The sequence below is a fragment of the Oratosquilla oratoria genome, chromosome 18, assembly GCF_046742065.1.
Source record: "Oratosquilla oratoria isolate Oo_2021 chromosome 18, ASM4674206v1, whole genome shotgun sequence".
NCBI classification, from domain to species: domain Eukaryota; kingdom Metazoa; phylum Arthropoda; class Malacostraca; order Stomatopoda; family Squillidae; genus Oratosquilla; species Oratosquilla oratoria.
In genome coordinates, this window is record NC_134794.1 from 29,944,455 (window position 1) to 29,965,242 (window position 20,788).

Consider the following 20,788-nt stretch of genomic DNA (forward strand, 5'->3'; position numbering starts at 1 on the left):
TGTTTGTTTTTCAGTTTGTTGTTTACAAATCTGTAAAATAGTTTTGGTTGATCTTTACATTCTACTATGACATCTTTTTCATACTTTCTCTTTTCTGCTCTGCACACTTGTACATATTCATATCTATAACTAGTATATATTTTCCATTTTTCAGGTCTTTTGTCTTTTTTCCATTTTATCCAAGCTTTATCTCCAAGCTTTGTCTCTTTTGTCTTTTAACTCCCTGCATCATCTGTTGTACCAACACTTTACATATCCTTTTTCTTGTTTTTGTCTTGGAACATACTTTTCCACTCTGTTATGAATTTTTGTCAAAATATTCCATTTCTCTTCTATTGTTGTTTCCTCCTTGTGTATCCTTTCCCAGTCTACTTTTTGAAAGAATTCTCTTAGTTTATCAAAATTTGTTTTTCCATACATCAATTTTCCCTTTCTATATTGTTCATTTTTTTCCATGTATTTTTCCTCATTTAGTTACAGTTCAACCAATATGTGGTCACTTTTACTTATTGGTGTCTTATATTCAATCTTGTCCACTATTTCTTGTTCTGATGTGATTATTAGGTCCAGTCTCGATGGTTCTTCCTCATTTCTATACCTAATATTCTCTTGTATCCATTGTGTCATTGTATGTTCTACAATCATATTGAGTAGTACATTTCCCCATAGGTCATCTCCACCCTTCACTGTCATCTCTTCCCAGTAGATTTCTTTATGATTAAAGTCACTCATTATAACTATTCTTCTTCCATCTTCCATTATCTTATCTATTGTTATCCTTGTTTTTTCTAACATATTTTTGTGTTCTCTTCCCATGAAGCTGTTCTAGGAGGCACATAATTAACCACAAACTTCCTGCTCTTCCCATCCCTGTCCTCCACTTCAATCATAATCCTCTATATTCTTTCCATATGTGACATTCCTCACATTTCTATCCTTCTTAGTCAGGAACATAACTCCACCCCCTTGTTTTAATTCTCTGTTTCTAATCCAATAATTATATGCACCATGTCCTACACTGTTGGGTGGTAGTGGACCTTTCATTTTTGTCTCTGTAATTCCCATTATGTCCAGTTCTATTTCCTTCAGGTCATTCAGTTTATTCAAGCCTGTTATTAAGCCATCTATATTTGTGTAAGACACTTTTAATTTTCTGCTACTTACATCATGTTTTCTGTTTCCCTTCCGTTTTTCTCTGCTATGAACCATTTCCTCTTTTTCATATCCACTACTCTCCAATAGAATTTCTCTTTGTCTGACTCTGTTCTGTTCTTGTTTTTTCCTTAGTTTCTATTCTTTTTGTTTTCTCATCCTCTCTTTCCTCTTTATTCATCTCTCTTTATACTGATCACTTTTTATTACTGATCACTTTTTGCTAGTTTTCCTGTTTTTGTTAAGATATTCTCTGTTGTAATTTGTGACCTGAATTTAACCTTAATTGGTCTGGTCTTATCTGCATTGTATTTCCCTAGTCTATATATTTCTTCAATTTCTTTCCCTGTTTCTTATTCATCCTTTTGAACTACTTCTAATATCTTGTTTACTTTTTCCTTCTCCTCTCTTACTCTTGTAGTCCTATTTGGATTATGCTTCTCTTCTATCCCTGATATGATTATACATTTCTTTTTATCCACTAAGTCTCTTACTATATTCTTTTTCTCCCTCATCACTTTAATAACTGTGTCCTCAGGTTGTTCTTTCATCTGTGATGTTACTATATCTCTAAATTTAATTTTGTTGTTCTCTTGGACTTTTCTCCAACCCTGTACCTCTTTTGCTATGGAATCTTTATTCTCTTTATTCTTCTTCTTTAATTCCTCATTCTCATCCTTTACTTCTTTTAATTGTCTTTTTAATTCTATTTCTTTATTTAGGTTTTGGTTCTCTTTCTTATACTTACCAAACACTTTCCAACCAATTGTAATAAATCTTTTTATTTCATTATCATCATCTTTGGTCACTTTCACCATCTGGCCTAAATAATTATACTCTTCAAGACTCCCACTATCAATGATAATCTCTTTACTTTGAACTTTCGTGTTAAACATTACTTTATTTTTACTTTTATTCATTTTAAACCTACTTTGAGACTTTCTTTGTTCAGGTCACTCAGCATATCTTGCAAGTTTTCTGCTCTTTCTGAAATAAGAATGATGTTATTCGCAAGTCTTAGGTGGTTCAAATATTCACCATTAATCTTCAAACATGTATCCACAAACATATTAAGAAGAGAGAGAGGAGATTTGATAGCTATTTACAGAATCATGAAAGGCATAGAAATTATTGATAGAGAGAATCTGATAAAATGGGATGATAGAAATACAAGAGGGCACGGAAAGAAAATCAAGAAAGACAGCTATAGAAGAGATCTGAAAAAGAACAGCTTTCCTCACAGAGTAATAGATAGTTGGAACAAGTCAGATGAGAAATTGGTGTGTGCAAAAACAATACATGAATTTAAAAATAGTTTAAATAAAATGAGATATGAAGACAGGACCCCACGAGCATAGCTCCCCTTCCTGTAAAATACAACTAGGTAAATACAACTAGGTAAATATTAGTTTAACTTGTACATTTCTATCATGTTTTTACTTAGATAAGAAATTCTATAGGTCCTAATACCAACCCTTGTGGGACTCCATAAGTCACTGCCTTTTATTCTGACATCTCATTCTTTACTATTGTTCTCATGTATATATTCTTCAGGAAATCTCTCATGCAATCAAATAATTTACCTCTTAGTCCTCCAATATGCTCCAGTTTCCATAGTAGTTGAATGTGAGGTACCATTAATTCTCTCCATCCCCTCCCCTCACACATGCCTTACTATTCACATAAAATCTTATGACCACCCTCAACCTCTCCCAACCCTAAACATCTGCAACACATCTTTTTATCTGTATACCAAAAGGGTTCTGTCCCCCACCCATTGCATACCTATCCATCACCCCACTATATATCTGTTCTTCTCTTTGCCTCCCTCCTCTTGATTATGTGTCTATACCAAACCATGTCTTGAAACTTCGTGAGAGAAAAATATGATAAGTGGAATCCTTCATCTTCTTACTCTGCCCCATTTAGTTGCCATTTATGAGGCACATGAATATGGTGGTGGTATTCTTATAATGAGTGAAACTAAGTTGAAAGGGAGGGGCGATTTTGATTTTTGGAAGTATAGTTGGGAGGGTGTCAGGAGTAAAGAGAGGATGATGGAGAGAAAGGGTGACTATACTTGTAAGTGAAGAGAAAGGTAAATGTGTGGTGGAGTGGAAGGAGGTTTCTTCAAGGTATTGGGAGATTTTATCGCTAGGATAGGAAATGAAGCCAGGAAAAAATCATAGTGGAGAGTTGATGGTGATGTGTCTAGAGAGTTGATGATAGCAAATACAGTGTTTAGGAAGAAAGTCAAGCATAAGTACACATGGGAGAGAGTGGTGGATGGAAGGGTGGTAGGTAGGGCTTAAATAGACTACATAGATAGGAAGAGTTTTGGATGTACATGTTCTGAGGGGAGTGAGTGGGGGAAATATCAGATAATTTTTTGTGGAAGGTAAGTTGAAAGTGGAGGATAGAAGGAGAAAGAGGAAAAGGACAGAAGGTAGGGAGGTGCTTAGAGTAAACTGATTAAATGAGAAAGAAAAGGAAAAGGATTACAAGAAGAAGCTGAAAGAGCAGTGGGAGGAAATGAAGGATAGAGTAGAACAAGGAGTGGAGGAGGAATAGGGATGGTTCAAGGAGGGAGTCACAAGGTGTGGAAAGATGGTGTGTGGAACAATGAGGATGGGAAGAAATAGAAAGAAGGGTAGTGAGTGGTGGGATGATGAAGCAAAGGTTGTAGAAGAGAAGAAGTGCGCATTCACAGATTGGTTATAAAATAGGGCGAGAGAATCATATGAGAGGTACAAAAAAATAGAAGAGAAAAAAAAGCATAAGATAAAGGAGGCAAAGAGGAAAGAGGATGTAAAATGGGGTAAGAGCATAACAGAAAATTTTGAAAATAATAAAAAGATGTTTTGGAAGGAAATTAAAAGAGGAAGGGGAGGCAAATCAAGTAGAGAAGAAAAGGTAAAAGGTGCAGATGGAGAGATGATAATGGAAGAGACAGCAGTAAGAGGAAGATGAGCAGAGTATTTTAAGGAGTTACTAAATGTGAAGGAGGATAGGGAGGGAAGGTAGTTGCAGTGGGAATCACCAAGAAAATGACAGTGATAAATGAGAAAAATGGAGGAGCTATAAGGAAAGATGATGTGAAACAATAATTAAAATGATGAGAACATGTAAATCACCAGGATTGGATGGGTGTCATGGAGGATGTCTGAAAAAAAAGGAGGTACAGTGATGGTGGACTGGCTAGTGAGGATGTTTAATGTTTGTCTAATAGAGGATAGAGTGCTGGAGGATTGGAGGAGTGCCTATATAGTTCCACTTTACAAGGGAAAAGGGGACAAGTGAGTGTAGTTTCAGAGGGATCATTTTGTTGCGTGTAGTTGGGAAGGCTTATGGGAGGGTTTGATTGAGAGGATTAAGAGAGGAACAGAGGGAGTAATTGATGAGGAAGAGTGTGGGTTTAGGACAGGTAGGGGTTGTGCTTATCAGATTTTTGTGGTAAGACATATATTTGAGAAAGTTTTATAAAAAGGTAAGGATGTTTTTTGTGCCTTTATGGATTCAGAAAAGACTTATGACAGGTTAGACAGGAAGGCACTGTGGGAGGTATTGCAAATATATGGGATAGGAGGAAAACTGTTAAGAGCAGTCAAAAGTTTTTATAAAAGTAGTAGAGCCTGTGTTAGAATTAGAAATGGAGAGAGTGGTTTGAGGTAAAAGGGGGACTTCACCAGGAATGCATTATTATGGCTGTTCAATCTATACATGGATGGGGTGGTGCGAGAGGTAAATGCACGGGTAATGGGCCAGGTATTGGAAATGGTTCAAGAAAATGGAGAAAAGTGGGGGATAAGCCAGTTGTTGTTTGCTGTTGACACTGCTCTCATGGCAGGATCAGAGGAGGGATTAAGGAAGTGACAGAATTTGGAAAGGTGTGCAAAAGAAGGAAGTGAAAGATATATATGGCAGAAATAAGGCTATGAAATGTATAAGGCAAAAATGTGGCAGCAAATTGGAAGTGAGTATTAAGGGAGAGAGGTCTGGAGGAAGTGGATAGCTTTAGATATTTAGATATGAATGTGGTGGGAAAGGGAGGAGTGGAGGTGGAGGTAGAATGTAGATTTAGATTAAAAAGTGTTTTTACACAATGAGAAATAGACATTTGAGAATGGATGATAAAAAGAGATTACATTTACCTAATTATTTATCTAATTGTATTTTACAGGATGGGAGCTATGCTTGTAGTGACCCATTTTCGTATCTCTCCACATCCAGTTTATTCTTGAAATTGTGGATAGTTCTGGCATTTACTGTTTCTCTGTTCAGTTTGTTCCAGACATTGATCACTTTGTGTGGGAAGCAATTTTTTTGTTTTTTTCAGGTCTCTTTTGTAACTGTCTTTCTTTAGTTTCTTTTTGTGTCCTCTTGTTTCTCTTTTGTCCCATTTTAATAGGTTGTCTCTATCGAGAACTTCCATCCTTTTCATAATTCTGAAAATGTTAAAAAAAATCGCCTCTTTCCCTTCTCTGCTCTAGTGTTGACAGCTGTAATTTCTCCAATCTTTGTTCATATGTCAGATTTGATAGTGTGGGTGCCATTTTTATTGCTGCTCTTTGAATTCCTTCTAATTTTTTTTTTCTTTTTTTCTTTCTTTTTTTGTGCTGACAGCACTGTATGGGGCAGAAACATGGAACATAAGAGAGGAAGAGAGAAGGAGTTTGAATGTGTCTAAGGTGAAATACTTGAGAAGTATGGTAGGGGTTACTAAGCTAGATAGTGATAGATAAGGAGGTGAGGATGAGAACAGGGGTGGAAAGGGAGTTGTAAGATAGGGTTGATGAAAGAGTATTAAGATGATTTGGATACAGGGTAAGAATGATTGAAAAAAGATTAGTAAAAGAGGTGTGGAATGTAGAGGTGGATGAAGTGAACATGAGGGGGAGACCAAGGATGAGACGGATGGATGGGTTAAAAGGGGTATTGGGAAAGAGGGGAATGTTTGTTGAGGAAGGAAGGGAGAATACAGAAGACAGGGGTGAGTGGAGAATGGTTGTGTATGGATAGTATTAAGATGTGTGGAAGGGAGTGGGTTGGGGATGGGAGGAGGGAATATATTTGAATAATATTTTTGATGCAGCCTGAAGGGATTTCTCTGTCTTCTCCTTTTCTGCATGAGGAGACAGAGAGGGGGTCACTGATTAAATGAAGCAGCCTTGCTTTGGATGTGCTGTGTCTTGCTACATTGCCTCAGACCCAGGGCAGTGGGTGAGATGCAGGGATGACCCAACATCCAGGAGGAATCAAGATAAGAGGGAGGAAGTGGAGTGAATAGGAATGGAGTATGTGGGGATGAAATGGGTGGGAGTGGATTTATGCCTTTGTTTTTTGGCTAACTCCCATGTAAGGGGGAAAAAGTCATTGGTATATGTATGTATGTATGTATGTATGTATGTATTCCTATCCTCTTGCCACAGGAGCATGAGAAAAGAAGAGAATATGTCCTTGGAATAGGACAGGAGAGATCTAAGAAGAGCAGAAACAAGGGATCGTTTAAGTTAAAAAGTGCCTTAGCATTACTCCATGAGTGGAGATTTGTCTCTGAGCATGGAAGAATGCTGCATCACTAGTCCCTAGGGATGTCACTAAAGTTGTTACAAAGTTGACTGCATCTAACTTTATAGCCAATATTCCAGTATGATGAAATGAAAAGGTAGTAAAGAGAAATATATAAGTATACAAAAAAAAAAAAAAAAAGAGAAGCAAAACATAAGATACAGGAGGCAAAAAAGGAGAGCAGATGTGAAATGGGGAGTATGACAGACAAAATTGAAAGTAGTTAGGCTGGTTGAAGGCGAACTCTGGTGGAGAGTTGTTTTATTTAACAGTGAATGTTGGGCTCCAGTTGGGGGGGTGGGGGGACGAGATGGCGAGGGCGGTGACAACTGTGTTTTAAGTCATGTCCCCGGGCGATCTTCTAGTGAGGGAGCAAAAGTGGGCAAGGGAGATGAGAAAGCAAGAGCTGTGAGCCGAACTCACGTATGCTGCTCTGAGGCTGTCTGAATCTTCAGCGTCCGTTCAGCTCTTATATACATGGACAGGTCATGACCCGTACTCCTAATTGGCGTGAGGCCACATGTGCTGAGCGGGAAGTCGGAGGCAAAACATTTGACACTGGTGACTCACGAAAACAGAGGGTTTACATTCTTCAATAGGTTCAGTGTTCCTGCCACATGTCTAGCTGAGGTGCAGGTTTAGTCATGGCTGGCCAATGCTGGCACTGCACATGTTTTTCTTCAAAGAGGTTTTGTGGTGGTCATGTGGCAGACCCTAGTGCTGGTTAGTCATCCTGCTGGCCCCACGAGCGATTTCCTTGGGGGGCCTCGGAGGTCAAAATGTCGTGGGCAGAGAAAAGTGAGTACGGTAGTGACAAGGTGAGGACCGGTGAGTGAGGACTACTGACACCCCCACAGAAATTGAGGCTGGAACTGAAGTCGTGTGGAGCCTTGACAAGAAATTGTGAAGGGAGTTGTCCTCACGACTGGGTCAGAACTTGAAGGTGGGGGTGGAGCTGGCCCTCAGACTGCAGGAGTAGCAACAGGTGGCAGTCCGTGTGCCACAGGGTAGTAAGCCTCGAGGCACTCGGCTACACCTGTGGGACCGGGGTTGTCCTGTACATCATGGATGACATTGAAGAGGTTGGTACATCTCGGGAATATGTTCAGGGGATCTCGTACCTGGAACACGTCCTGGGATTACGTCGCACGGTGGCACTGGAGAGTGGTTACATCTCCCTGAAAAAATAAACACTTGAAAATGGTCGTGGTTAGTGGGTAGGACGTTAGGCCACCCAGGGCGTCGTGGACTTAACAATGAAGGTTGGTAGTCATTAGCTTTACTGGAGTCGAGGTGCAGGACCTTGTGATCTCCGCTGAGAGTGTGGATGGGTCAAAGTGGGGACGTTCACAGCTCTAGTTGCAAAATGATTTAGTGGCGGTGGCGGTAGGCCACGAATACCTGTGATAGGCAGACCTGGCAGACATTGACGGCAATCGAGCTGGTGGGCAGGCGAGCTGGCAGACAGCAGACCTGGTAGGTGAACTGGCAGTCACGTTGGTAGGCGATCTGGCAGACAATGACAGCAGTCGCTCTGGCAGACACGTGGCGGCAGACACCTATGATAAACGAACGTAGGAAGTCGAACTGGCAGTCGGCAGACCTGGCAGGCAGCGATGGCAGGCGAGCTGGCAGACGGTAGACCTGGTAGACGAACTGGCAGTCACAGTGACAGGCGATCTGACAGACAATGACGGCAGTCGATCTGGCAGACACGTGGCAGCAGTCGATCTGGCAGACAAATGATGGTAGATACCTGGTAGGTGAGAGTGGGATAGTTGAACTGGTAGTTGGTAGACCTGGCAGCCAGCGACAGAAGGCTAGCTGGCGGGCAGTCGAGCTGGCAGACGGCAAACCTGGTAGGTGAACTGGCAGGCGATCTGGCAGGCAGTGGTTGCAGACGATCTGGCAAACGCGTGGAGACAAATACCTGTGGTAGACGAGAGTGTAGGCAGTTGATTGGCAGTTGGCAGACAGCGATGGCAGACGATCTGGGTGATAAAGCGGTGGCAGCAGTCGAACGGCAGACAACGGTGGCAGACAATATGGCAGATCAAATGGAGGCTGGCGATCGGCAGAGCGGGATCGGGGCCCCAAACGTTCGGCAACCAGTTAAGCTGGTAGTCTGCCCCATGTTGGGCGCCAAATGTTAGGCTGGTAGTCTGCCTTACGTTGGGCAGCCAAATGTTAAGCTGGTTGATGGGAAACTCTTGTGGAGAATTAGTTTATTCAACAATGAATTTTGGGCGCCAGTGGGGGGGGGCGACGAGACGGCGAAGGAGGTGACAACTGTGTTTCAAGTCGTGTCCCCGGACGACCTGCTAGCGAGGAAGCAAAAGGAGGAGAGGGAGCGAGAAAGCAAGAGCCGCGCGAGCCACACGAGCGATTTCCTTGGAGGGGGGGGGGGCTCGGAGGTCAAAATGTCGTGGACAGAAAAGAGGTGAGGACGGGAGTGACGAGGTGGGGACCGGTGAATGAGGACTACTAACATAATTAAAAAATGTCTTGGTAGGAATTTAAGAGAGGAAGGGGAGGTGAGTCAAGCAGAGAAGAAAAGTTAAAAGGAATAAATAGATCAATGTTAACAGGAGAGGAGGTGGTAGGGGGATGATAGGCACAGTATTTTAGAGAGCTTTTAAATGTGGAGGAGGATAAGGAAGGATTGGTGGTAGCAGTGGAAGGTGCTAAGAAAATAATGATGATGGGAGAGGAAATTAGAGGAAAAATAAGAAAAGATGGGGTACAAGTAGTTATGAAAATGATGAGAGCAGGTAAGACACCTAGGCCACATAAGTGTCATGCAGAGTTTCTGAGGTAGGGAGGCACAGTAATAATGGAGTGGTTAGTGAGGTTGTTTGATATGTGTCTAAGGGAGAGTAGAGTGCCAGAGGACTGGAGGAGTGCCTGTTTAGTTCCACTTTACAGGGGAAAAGGGGATAAATTAATGTGAGTGTAGTATTTTCAGAGGGATCAGTTTGTTGAGTGTAGGTGGGAATGCTTATGGAAGGGTTTAATTAAGAAGATTAGGAGAGGAACAGATGGAGTAATTGGTGAGGAGCAGTGTAGGTGTTGCGTGTGTCGTGTCGCCATGGCTGTTCAATGTGTATATGGATGGGGTGTTGCAAGAGGTAAATGCGAAAATAATTGGCAGGGGACTGGAGATGGTGGGAGATGAGCCAGTTGTTGTTTGCTGATGACACTGCACTCATGGCAGGGTTAGAGGGGGATTAAGGTAGTGATGGAGTTTGGGAAGATATGAAATAGGAAAAAGTTTAAGGTAAATGTGGGTGAAAGGTGATGAAATTACAAGGGGAGAGGATGGTTGAGAGTTGGAGGTAAGTCTTAAAGGAGAGAGGCTGGAGGAGATGAATAATTTTAAGTATTTGGGGTTGCAAGTGGCAGGAAAGGGAGGAGTGGAAGTGGAGGTAAACTTTAGATTGGGGGAAGTAAGTAAATGCCTTGGGGGATTAAAAAGACATAATGAGAAAGGGGCATCTGGTACTGGATGCAAAGTAATCTTATGAAAGGGTGATTGTACCAACAACACTGTATGGGGCAGAGACTTGGAATTTAAGAGAAGCAAAGAGAAGTTTAGTTATGTTTGAGATGAAACTTCTGAGAAGTATAGTATGGGTTACAAGGTTGTATAAAGTGAGCAATGAGGAGGTGAAGAGAACAAGGGTGGAAAAGGAGATGCAGATAGGACTGATGATAGAGAATTGGGATGGTTTAGATACATAGAAGGAATGAGTGAAGAAAGATTAGTAAAAGAGTCGTGGAAGGCAGAGGTGGATGGAGTAAACTTGAGGGGACAACTCAGGATGAGATGGATGGATGGGGAGAAAAAGCCCTTGATATATAGATAGATTTATTAAAGTCTTCACTTTGGTGACATTCCTTGTACTGAATAGAACTGTCTACCTTTAGCTATAAAACAATCTATTTCAAGTTTGTCACTATGGTGAAGGGGTAAGTGCATGGTTCAAGTTTATTAGTTTTCATTTTAAACTGAACAAATAGAAATCTATGCTTTATTATTCTTACAGGGCATCAAAGCTATGGTGAATGCTTTTGCTGACCGTAACCAGATGTTGGTGTTTATGAACGTCTCTCCAGGGGTGAGGGACAGCATGAAAGCCATGGTCAAGGACGTCACCATTGCCGAAAATCAAAATGCTCTGCCGAATATTCTCAAAAGTCTGTTTGTCAAATGTTATACAATTAACGCTTAGTATAAGAACCACCCAATTATCATTAAACCTATTGAGATCTCAGATATGATAAACAGTTTTAGTGTTTTATCAATTCTTAGCTACTTAATTGCATGACATACATATTTTGTAGGTTTAGGTAATTTTTTGTTTTTGTTTTGTTTTTTAATCAGTGAAATCACTTTGCAGTACAATATCCTGAATTACTGTTTTTCACTTTCCATTCCTCTTACAAAATGAATAATGCATTTTGTAATTTTTCTTTGATCAAGTACAGTGCATTTTATTTCTTATTTGTATACATGTGAAGCCGAACACAAAGTATTATATAAATATGGCACATGTTTTACATATTTTTTGTTATTTATGATATTTAAAACAAAATTTAAGCAAATAAACCCACTGGAAGTGAATAATTTCTTTGTTTGATGTCTATGGATTCATCTAGAAAAAGTTCACATTAGAGTTGCTTTTATTATTTATGTGACTTCCCTTCAGGAAATAACATACCTGTAATTACTAACACTTGAAAAAGTTGAACTTTTTTAAGACACAGAATACTGATAAACAGGGTTGCAGTTTTGAATATCAATCCTGTTACTGATGGGTCTAAGAAATGAATCCTCCCTCCCTCCTATATATAGAAGGGTTTGCTCAATATTAGACATTAAGCTGTAGTTTATTCATTTAAACAGATAAAGCAATGGGATATTGTACTTCAAATTTTCTGTAAATATCAAATATTTTTTTTCTGTTTACCAGTCATACTTTTCACTTTCTATTAAGGTTGTCAGAATCATTAGTTTCCATCTGTCACAATTTTTTTTCCTGCTAAACATTCACATTATGAAATCATCATAAATAAGCTACAAAATCTTTCTTACTATTACTTCATTTTCTATATATTATTTACAAACTGGCCTTTGGGGATTTAATTACTTAAAAGAGTGCATGAAAGATTTCCCTAACAGTCCAACTATCTTTTGTCATTCCTAGTCATATTGTCTTCTTCTTGTATAATTTTCCATCATCATGGTGCAAATAGGTATTTTCTCAAGATTTCTCTTCTTTTGGATATTTTTTAACCTAAATCATCAGTTTTTTTCAGTCTCATTTCATTCAAGAAAATCATCTATAATAATTTTTGTATGTTCCTAAAATGTTACTGATGATGTGTCTTCCATATCATGTCTTCCATGCTAAGATTTATAACCTGTTTAATATTTGTAAAACATCTGTTAGCAAAGGCTAATGGTTATTTTTGTGCTGTGATTGGCAATCATGCAGTTTTGAATTTAGTCTTCTTGAATAGCATAGAAAACTAAAAGAAAATACAAAATTACATACAATGATTACATTAAAGCATTTATCTTTTGCATGTATATTTATATAAATTTGTTATATATTGCATGTACATACCAGATACAGTTGTGGATTATTAAAAAAAAAAGTCCGCAGCTCTACTCCGAAATGATGCAACATCATTTCAAAGAATAGGCTAGAGGTTATAGAAAATATAAATCTGTATTAAAAGTACTAAGAAATGATGTGCATTGATTTTATATTATTACAAGGTAATCCTTGATTATATGTGCAGACAATATTGAAGGTCTAATGAAATGAGGAAGCATTTCAAATTACATTAAAAGAACTTGAGTCATAATGAGATATACAAGATTTCTGAATGGAAATAGAACTTTGTTTACTTAGATCTTACAAACAAAAGAAATTTCAAACACTGACTCCAATGATTTGCTTATTTGTCCTACCTTTCATTTTTTCCTTAGGTAGATACACATACATATGCATTTACAAATCCTATATATTAATACATTTCCAGTAAATTTCACAATGTACACATGGAAACTGGACTTACTAGCACTTTAATATTGGATGCAGGGCAATCTACTTGTCATGAAAGGGAGATGCAGATAACATGTTTTTAGAGAAAACTGAGTGCAAGAGAGACTTTGGAGTTCTAGTGAGTCCTGATTTAAATCCAGGAAACAGTGCATAGGTGCCTGGAATAAAGCAAACAGAGCATTAGGTTGCATTGCTAGGATGGTTACGAATAGAAGTGCAGAGGTAATTATCAAACTCTATCTAGCATTTAACCCATCCTGGACTATGCAGTACAGTTTTGGTCTTCATCTCATACAATGGACATCAATTCACTACAATCAGTATAGAGTAGAATGAACAAAATACATGGGCTCAGAAATTTACCTTATGAAGAGAGGCTTAGGCACCTTAACATACACTCTCTGGAAAGATGCAGAGTGAGGGATGATCTAATAGAGGTGTTTAAGTAGATCAAAGGGTGATACAAAGAAGGTCATCATATTAAGACAACAGGACAGGACTCACAGTAATGGATTTAAACTGGACAAATTTAGATTGAAGAAGGAAATAGGCACGAATTTATTAACTAATAGGGCGGTCAACAAATGGAACAGACTTAGTAGCCATGTAGTGAGAGCTGAAACTATCAGTTGTTTTAAGAAATGGTTAGACAACTTTATGGATGGAGATGACAGGTGGTAATGGACATGAAACTGCCTAGATCTTAAGGTCTCTTGCAGTCTCCTTCATTCTTATGTTCTTATGTTTATATTGAGTTATTTTTGTGGCTTATTTCTGAACTCTCTTTTAGAGCATTTAGGAAACACATGGACTAATTAAGTAATCAAAAAACAAATAACTACGGACATTTTAAGTTGAAAAAACAGAGATGAAAGTCATGAGTAATACAACTATTCAGGTTTTTTTTATTTATTTATTTATTTGTTTTATTTATTTATTTATTTTTTTGTACAGGTACCTCCTCCTGAATATAATTTTGGGCCAACTATAGCATGTTACATGCCTGTAAGTTTGTACTACCCCATCATTAGTCCCTTCCCTCTCCTATCCCAGAGGTAGTTCAAACTTACACAGTTTCATGTTTAACATGCCAGGGTTGACTCAAAATGACTGCATTGAGGAAGAACTACCAGTACTGTATTTAACAGTAACATTAATTTCTTATATATAGATAAACAGTAAGCTTGCTTATACATGATGGAAGAAACAACCAGCTATGCCAACATGTTTTCAGATGCCGCAAAAATCATGAGGAGTGAAAAATGAAGAGGATGGTAGACTACTACAAAAAGATCTAGACACTATTTTTGCATGGAGCCAAGAATGGGAAATGAACTTCAATACCAAAAAATGCAAAGTACAGGAAATGGGCAGTAGTGGTAAAAGACTATCCTTAAACTATTCCATGGGAAGTGAACCCATTACAAAAGCAAAAGAGGAGAAAGATATGGGAGTGTTGATAAAAGAGAACTTGTTACCTGATATGCACAGCAGCAGAATTGTGGGAGATACATATGGACTACTGCAGAACATCAAAGTGACATTTCACTTTATGGATAAAGAGATGATGAAAAAATTCATTGAAACTCTGATCCATCCAAGACTGGAATATGCATCAGTAATATGGTCCCCACACAGAGTGAAGAATATAAGCAAGATCAAGAGAATACAAAAGGCAGCAACCATACTGGTCCCCAACTTGGCAGATAAAACATATGAGGAAAGACCAACAACACTGGGTCTACCAACTTCGAAAGATCAAAGAGAAAGAGATGATATGATTTCAGTATTCAGGTCATTAAAGAGGATAGATTATATTGATAGACGAGATCTCCTAATTAAAGATGGGAGGGCTTTAAGAGGTCATGGGAGAATTAAGAAAGACCACAAGCCTAAATGATATGAAGAAATACAGTTTTCCATATAGAAATATAAATACTTGGAATAGCTTAGAAGGTGATATAGCCCAAACTCAAATAATACATGAGCTCAAATCTAAATGTGTATCTATCTATATCTATATTCTAAAAGCTTTTTCCGTCTTGTAAGGGAGGTAGCCAAGTCAAAGGTATGTGCCAACTCCCACTCATTCCACTCCCCTCCACAATCCTTTCTTCCCTCTCATCTTAGCTCCTCATAGATGATGGGTCATCCCTGTATCCTGCCTATTGCCCTGGGTCAGAAGCAATTTAGCAATTGGAAATCAAGGATATAGATTAAGTTGGAACTGTACATGAATATGAGGCTAGGTATGATAGAAAATTGCAGAATAAGAGATGGGACCTAATGTGCATTATTTCTTTCCTGTAAACTGCAGTTAGGTAAATACAGCGGACATTCTAACACCTACAGCACTGCTTTTCATCTTCAAAACTAATAAAATAAGATAGACAGGAATTACATGATATTTGGATTAGAATGGAATGTTTGTTGTTGTAATGTTTATACAGTATGTTCAGAAATATGTTTAATGTATGAAAACTAATTGTGGTGGAGATAGAGAACTGAATGGATATGTGAAATAAGGGTTGACATGGGAAGGTATGAAGAAAATATTAGGTTATCTAAAAAGACAATGAATGTAGCTTGAAAGAATCGACCATGTTTTTCTGAGAGGGTTTGAACATATCAAAAGAATCATGGCAGAGAGACTGGTTGAAGAGGACATATGAAAGGAATATGAGATTTGCAACATATACTTACAGTAATTGTTTTTGTCATGTGGTGTATTGGAATGATAGAATGATGAGAGAATTGTCACAAAGTGACTTGGAATATTGGATTAAAGATTAAGTTCTTGAGTATTGTCAATCAATCTGTTCCTCTGCTTCTCTTTTGTATGAGCTCTGCAATTTCAAGGAAGTTAGCCGTGGGCACTGATCAAATCCATAAGTCACTCAGATAGATTTTGTGGGTTTATTTGAAGTGAATGCATGAAAGTGCAGGAATATGCATTTACTTAATTATAGTATAAAGGAAAGGAGCAACACTCATTGGGTCCCATCTCCTATTCTCTAATTTTCTACCTAGCCTCAAATTCATGTACGGTTCAACTTAATCAATATCTTTGATTTCCAATTATCATTTAGATTTGAACTCATGTATTGTTTGAAATTGGGCTATATCACCCTCTAAGCTATTCCACATATACATCAATATAAAAAACTATTTTTTCACATCCTTTTGACATGTTGTCTTTCTTAATTTACTTCTATGACCTCTTAAAACCCTCTCATCATAAACCAGGAGATCTTTTCTATTAGTGCAATCTATCCCATTTAGTGCCCTGAACATTGTGATCATGTCACCTCTTTCTCTTCAATCTTTCAAAGTTGGTAGACCCAGTACTTTAAGTCTTTCCTCATATGGTTTATCTGCCAGGCTGAGGATCAGTTTAGTTGCTGCCCTTTGTATTCTCTCAATCTTCCTTATATCTTTCACTCTGTGTGGGGACCATACTACTGATACATATTCCAGTCTAGGATGTTTCAGGGTTTTGATGAGTTTTTTCATCATCTCTTCATCCATAAAATGGAATGCCACTTTAATCTTCTGCAGTAGTTCATAAGTCTCTCCCACAGTCCTGCTGATTTGTCTGTCAGGTGACAGGTTGTCTTTTATCAATTATCCCAAGTCTTTCTCCTCTTTTGCTTTTGTAGTTGTCTTTTATCAATTATCCCAAGTCTTTCTCCTCTTTTGCTTTTGTAATGTGTTCACTTCCCAATTAATAGTGTAAAGATAGCCTTTTGCCACTATTACCCATTTGCAGTACTTTGCACTTTTTAGTATTGAAGTTCATTTCCCATTCTTGGCTCCACGCAAAAATAGTATCTAGATCTTTTTGCAATATCCTTCCCTCCTCCTCATTTTTCACTCTTATGATTTTTGCATCATCTCTAAACATGTTGGCATAGCTTGTTCCTTCCATCATGTCATTAACATAGACAAGAAACATTATTGATGCATGCACTGAACCTTGTGGAACTCCACTGGTTACTGCTTTCCAGCTTGACTTGCTGTCCTTTACTACTGTTTTCATGTATCTTTCCTTCAAAAAGTCTTTAATCCATTCTTGTAGTTTGCCTCACAGTCCTCCAATATGCTCCAATTTCTACATAAGTCGATTGTGAGGTGTTTACTATTTGGTATTATATGTTGGGCATTTGGTGTCTGTTGCCAAGCAAATTTTCTGCTGGCACTGTTTCAGTGCTGAGTCATGAGATACTTCAGTGTGACGAGTTAAACACCATATGAGGACGGAGCCTTTATTTGTACGACGTTTCGCTTATTACAGCTTTTTCAAGTACAGGTTGAGATACAAATGCTTGAGATTAAATAAGGGGAAAGGAGGGAACGAGGAGAGAAAAGGGGGGGGGGAAGGAAGAGGAGGAGGAGGAGGAGGAGGAGGAGAAGGGGGGGGGGAATTGGACACTGGGAAAGGATGAGAATGCTGGCCCAAACGTCCGTGGGCAAAATGTCCAAAAAAGGTGGTTTAGATATTTAATATTTTGCCCATGGGTATTAATTAAGTGAGGCAAGATGTTAAACATACCCCTGTTTTGTTCAATATTGTTTGTTCCTTGAATGATTGCTGCTTCTAAACACTTCCTGCGGATTTTGTCTGGTTCCCATATCAGCAGCTCTGCATTCTTCCAGTCCATAAGATGGTTGACCTTGTTTTTATGTGTCACACATGCATTGGTGGGCATGATGTCACCACCAATGCATGTGTGACACATAGAAACAAGGTCAACCATCTTATGGACTGGAAGAATGCAGAGCTGCTGATACGGGAACCTGACAAAATCCGCAGGAAGTGTTTAGAAGCAGCAATCATTCAAGGAACGAACACTATTGAACAAAACAGGGGCATGTTTAACATCTCGCCTCACTTAATTCCCCTAATACCCATGGCCAGCAAAATATTAAATATCTAAACCACCCTTTGTGGACATTTTGCCCACGGACGTTTGGGCCAGCATTCTCATCCTTTCCCAGTGTTCAATCCCCCCCCCTTCTCCTCCATCTCTCCTCCATCTCTCCTCCTCCTCTTCCTTCCCCCCCCTTTTTCTCTCCCCGTTCCCTCCTTTCCCCTTATCTAATCTCAAGCATTTGTTTCTCAACTTGTACTTGAAAAAGCTGTAATAAGCGAAATGTCATACAAATAAAGGCTCCGTCCTCATATGGTGTTTAACTCGTCAATCTTGTCGGCAACTGCCACTTTCAAGGATACTTCAGTGTGTGTCAAAGAGAAAGATTTGTTACAGTGGATTGGAGGAGTGCATGTATAATTCCACTGTACAACAGGGAGACGAGTATGACTGTAACAGTTTTAGGGGATCAATCTGTTGAGGGTGGTCACTAAGGTGTATGAGCATATGTTAATTGGGAGCATTGGGAAGGAAAGAAGGAGTGATTAGGAAAGAGTAGTGTGGGTTCAGGAAAGGAAGCAGATATGTACTGTGGATCAAAATCTTGTGGTAAGACACATATGTGCCAAGTATACAGGAAAAGGTCCATGTTCATGAGGTCCTGTCTCTTTTTATTATCACTCTGTCATACCTAGCTTTAACCCCTTGAATATGATGACACCTATGTAGGCTTCATGAGGTGTGAGTAAGTATATGAAGATGCTAGCATCGGCTTCCTGATTATATATATTATGTAGTTGTAGCTGAGTGACCCCTGTATTCTGTGAACAGGCTTGATTGCATTTTCTGTGGTTACAGCATTCTGGGTGAAAGAGAACAAATATAACAGCTGTAACTTTATATTTTATAATGTGTGTATTGTGATGCATCATTATACATCAGTGTGCACATGAATATTTGACTAGTATGGAAGATGTTGAATTAATTTATGGTTTTATCTTGGGCTATATTATCCTTTCGGCTATTCTAGGAGTTGATGCATCTTTATGGACGATTGTATTCCTCAGTATCATCCAGACATGTAATCTTCAGTTTGCTCCATGGCCTTGTGACATCCTCCCATCCCAAACCAAGAAATTGCCTGTCAGTCTTATCCACTCCCTTCAATGACCTGAACAGCATGACTGTGCCACCTCCCTCCTCTCTTTTTTTCCAATGATGATAGGTCCAAAGCCTCTAGTCTCCCCTTGCATGGTATCCACAAGACTGAGGAACAATTTGGTCACTGGTCTTTAATTACTCAATCTTATTTATATCCTTCACTTTCTGCAGAAACCACATCACCACTGCATATTCTAATCTAGGGCAGATCAGGTACTCTGATTTTTTCTATGGATGTTTTGAAAAAAACATAAGGCTGCATCAGGGTTGTGTAATGTTGCCTTGGTTGTTCATTGTATATATGGATAGGGTGGTGAGATAAATGCAATAATGCTATGCAGATGTTTGGAATTGGAGGGTGTGAATGGAAGGACGTGTGAAGTGAACCAGATGTTATGTGTAGATGACATTGCATTTGTGGCTAATTCTGAGGAGAGACTGAAGCAGTTGATGATTGAATTTGGATGGGAATGTGAGAGAACAAAGTAACAAGTGAATTAATCAATTAGTCTGTTGTCTCAGGTCTCTCCTGAACAAAGTTACAAGTGAATCAATCAATTAGTCTGTTGTCTCAGGTCTCTCCTGCAGGAGACCTATGACTCCCATGTAACTGAAACAGCCACCAGATTAGTCTACAAGTCACTCAAGGAAAATATAATGTGTTATTATTTGGAAATGACTAGGTTGAGGCAGTGTATGGTGAGGTACTCATTGTCTTTTATGTGGTAGTTGCATCTGGTGTAGTTTGCCTTTGTGGTCAGGCCTATTCAGTGTTAGTATTGTCTTAGTGCTGGATGGTGACCTGAACACAGTTTGGCTAGTGTGCTTTCTTCTCTTGGGAGAGATTTCTCTAAAGGGCTAATGTGCTTGGGGGGGTTGATGGAGAAGGATACCATATATCCTCAAGTAATAGTAATTTTTTTTAGACATTTCTTAGATTTGAAATTAGGGGGTCAGCTCATACATATGCACTATTTTCAAAGAGATAAAATTCACAATTGGAAGGAGTAAATATGCAGTTAAGGGCCAGATCACTATAATGAAGTACAAAAAAATATTACTTGTCTGAAAACAACTGTCCTCATAGCACTGAAAGCACAGGGTTTGAGCTAGGAGTCTGGGTTGAACTCACCCTAAACCTTTATAGCTCAAACCTCCTGCATGGAGATTTGTTTTGTAGACCAGATTTACTATATCAGTAACCTGTTTTTTCATATCAACAATCTCACCAAATATACATCTTATTTCTGTAGTTTATTCATAGATAACCAGTACTTGAAAGTTTAAACAATTGTCATCAGCACATCATTGTACACTGGTAAATAAATGTTATTTTGCATAGCCAGCACCATCTATTGGTACAACATTATGAAAAAAGAAGGGCAGTAAAAAAAAAAAAAAAAAAAATATATATATATATATATATATATATATATATATATATATATATATATATATATATATATATATATATATGGTAATGATGGTATTTTATTTAAAAAATACATTTACATGGAATACACATGTTAGCTTAACTATAACCAAAGTTATAACTTTTCATTCAGGAAAACAGCTAAGGAATGTAATGATACACTATGATACAATATGATACACTATGATACACTATGATACAATATATGGTAAGTAATACAGCATATAAAAAAGTAAGGGTGACTATTTATGAGTTAATAGAGGAATTGCTGGATCACCAATGTTGATCCATTATGGTAGACATGAAAAACTAAGGCTGACTTTGACACAAATTATATGAAAAAATCTAGATTATTTGGCCACAAATAGGGAGTTGACTTTTAATCAATCTAATTGTTACTCAAGGATATAAGGTATTTAGCAGTTAGTTTTGGAGTATTTATTTTGTGATCTGAGTGTGAATGTTTTTGTTTGATGTGTTGTGTGGTATATGAGGAAGGTTGTAGATGTCTGAGTAGTATGATGTTGTGT

At 38.5% G+C, this 20,788-nt stretch overlaps 1 protein-coding gene across 5 annotated transcripts in view; it reads left to right on the forward strand.

Moving 5' to 3' along the window:
• Window positions 1-20,788, forward strand: part of LOC143035139 (sodium-independent sulfate anion transporter-like) — a 178,184-nt gene that overhangs the window by 114,342 nt on the left and 43,054 nt on the right. For all 5 annotated transcript variants that reach the window (XM_076201754.1, XM_076201751.1, XM_076201752.1 and 2 more), the window contains exon 11: window positions 10,767-10,917. In XM_076201754.1, the coding sequence (XP_076057869.1) occupies window positions 10,767-10,917 (151 nt within the window). The remainder of the gene's footprint in view (window positions 1-10,766; window positions 10,918-20,788) is intronic.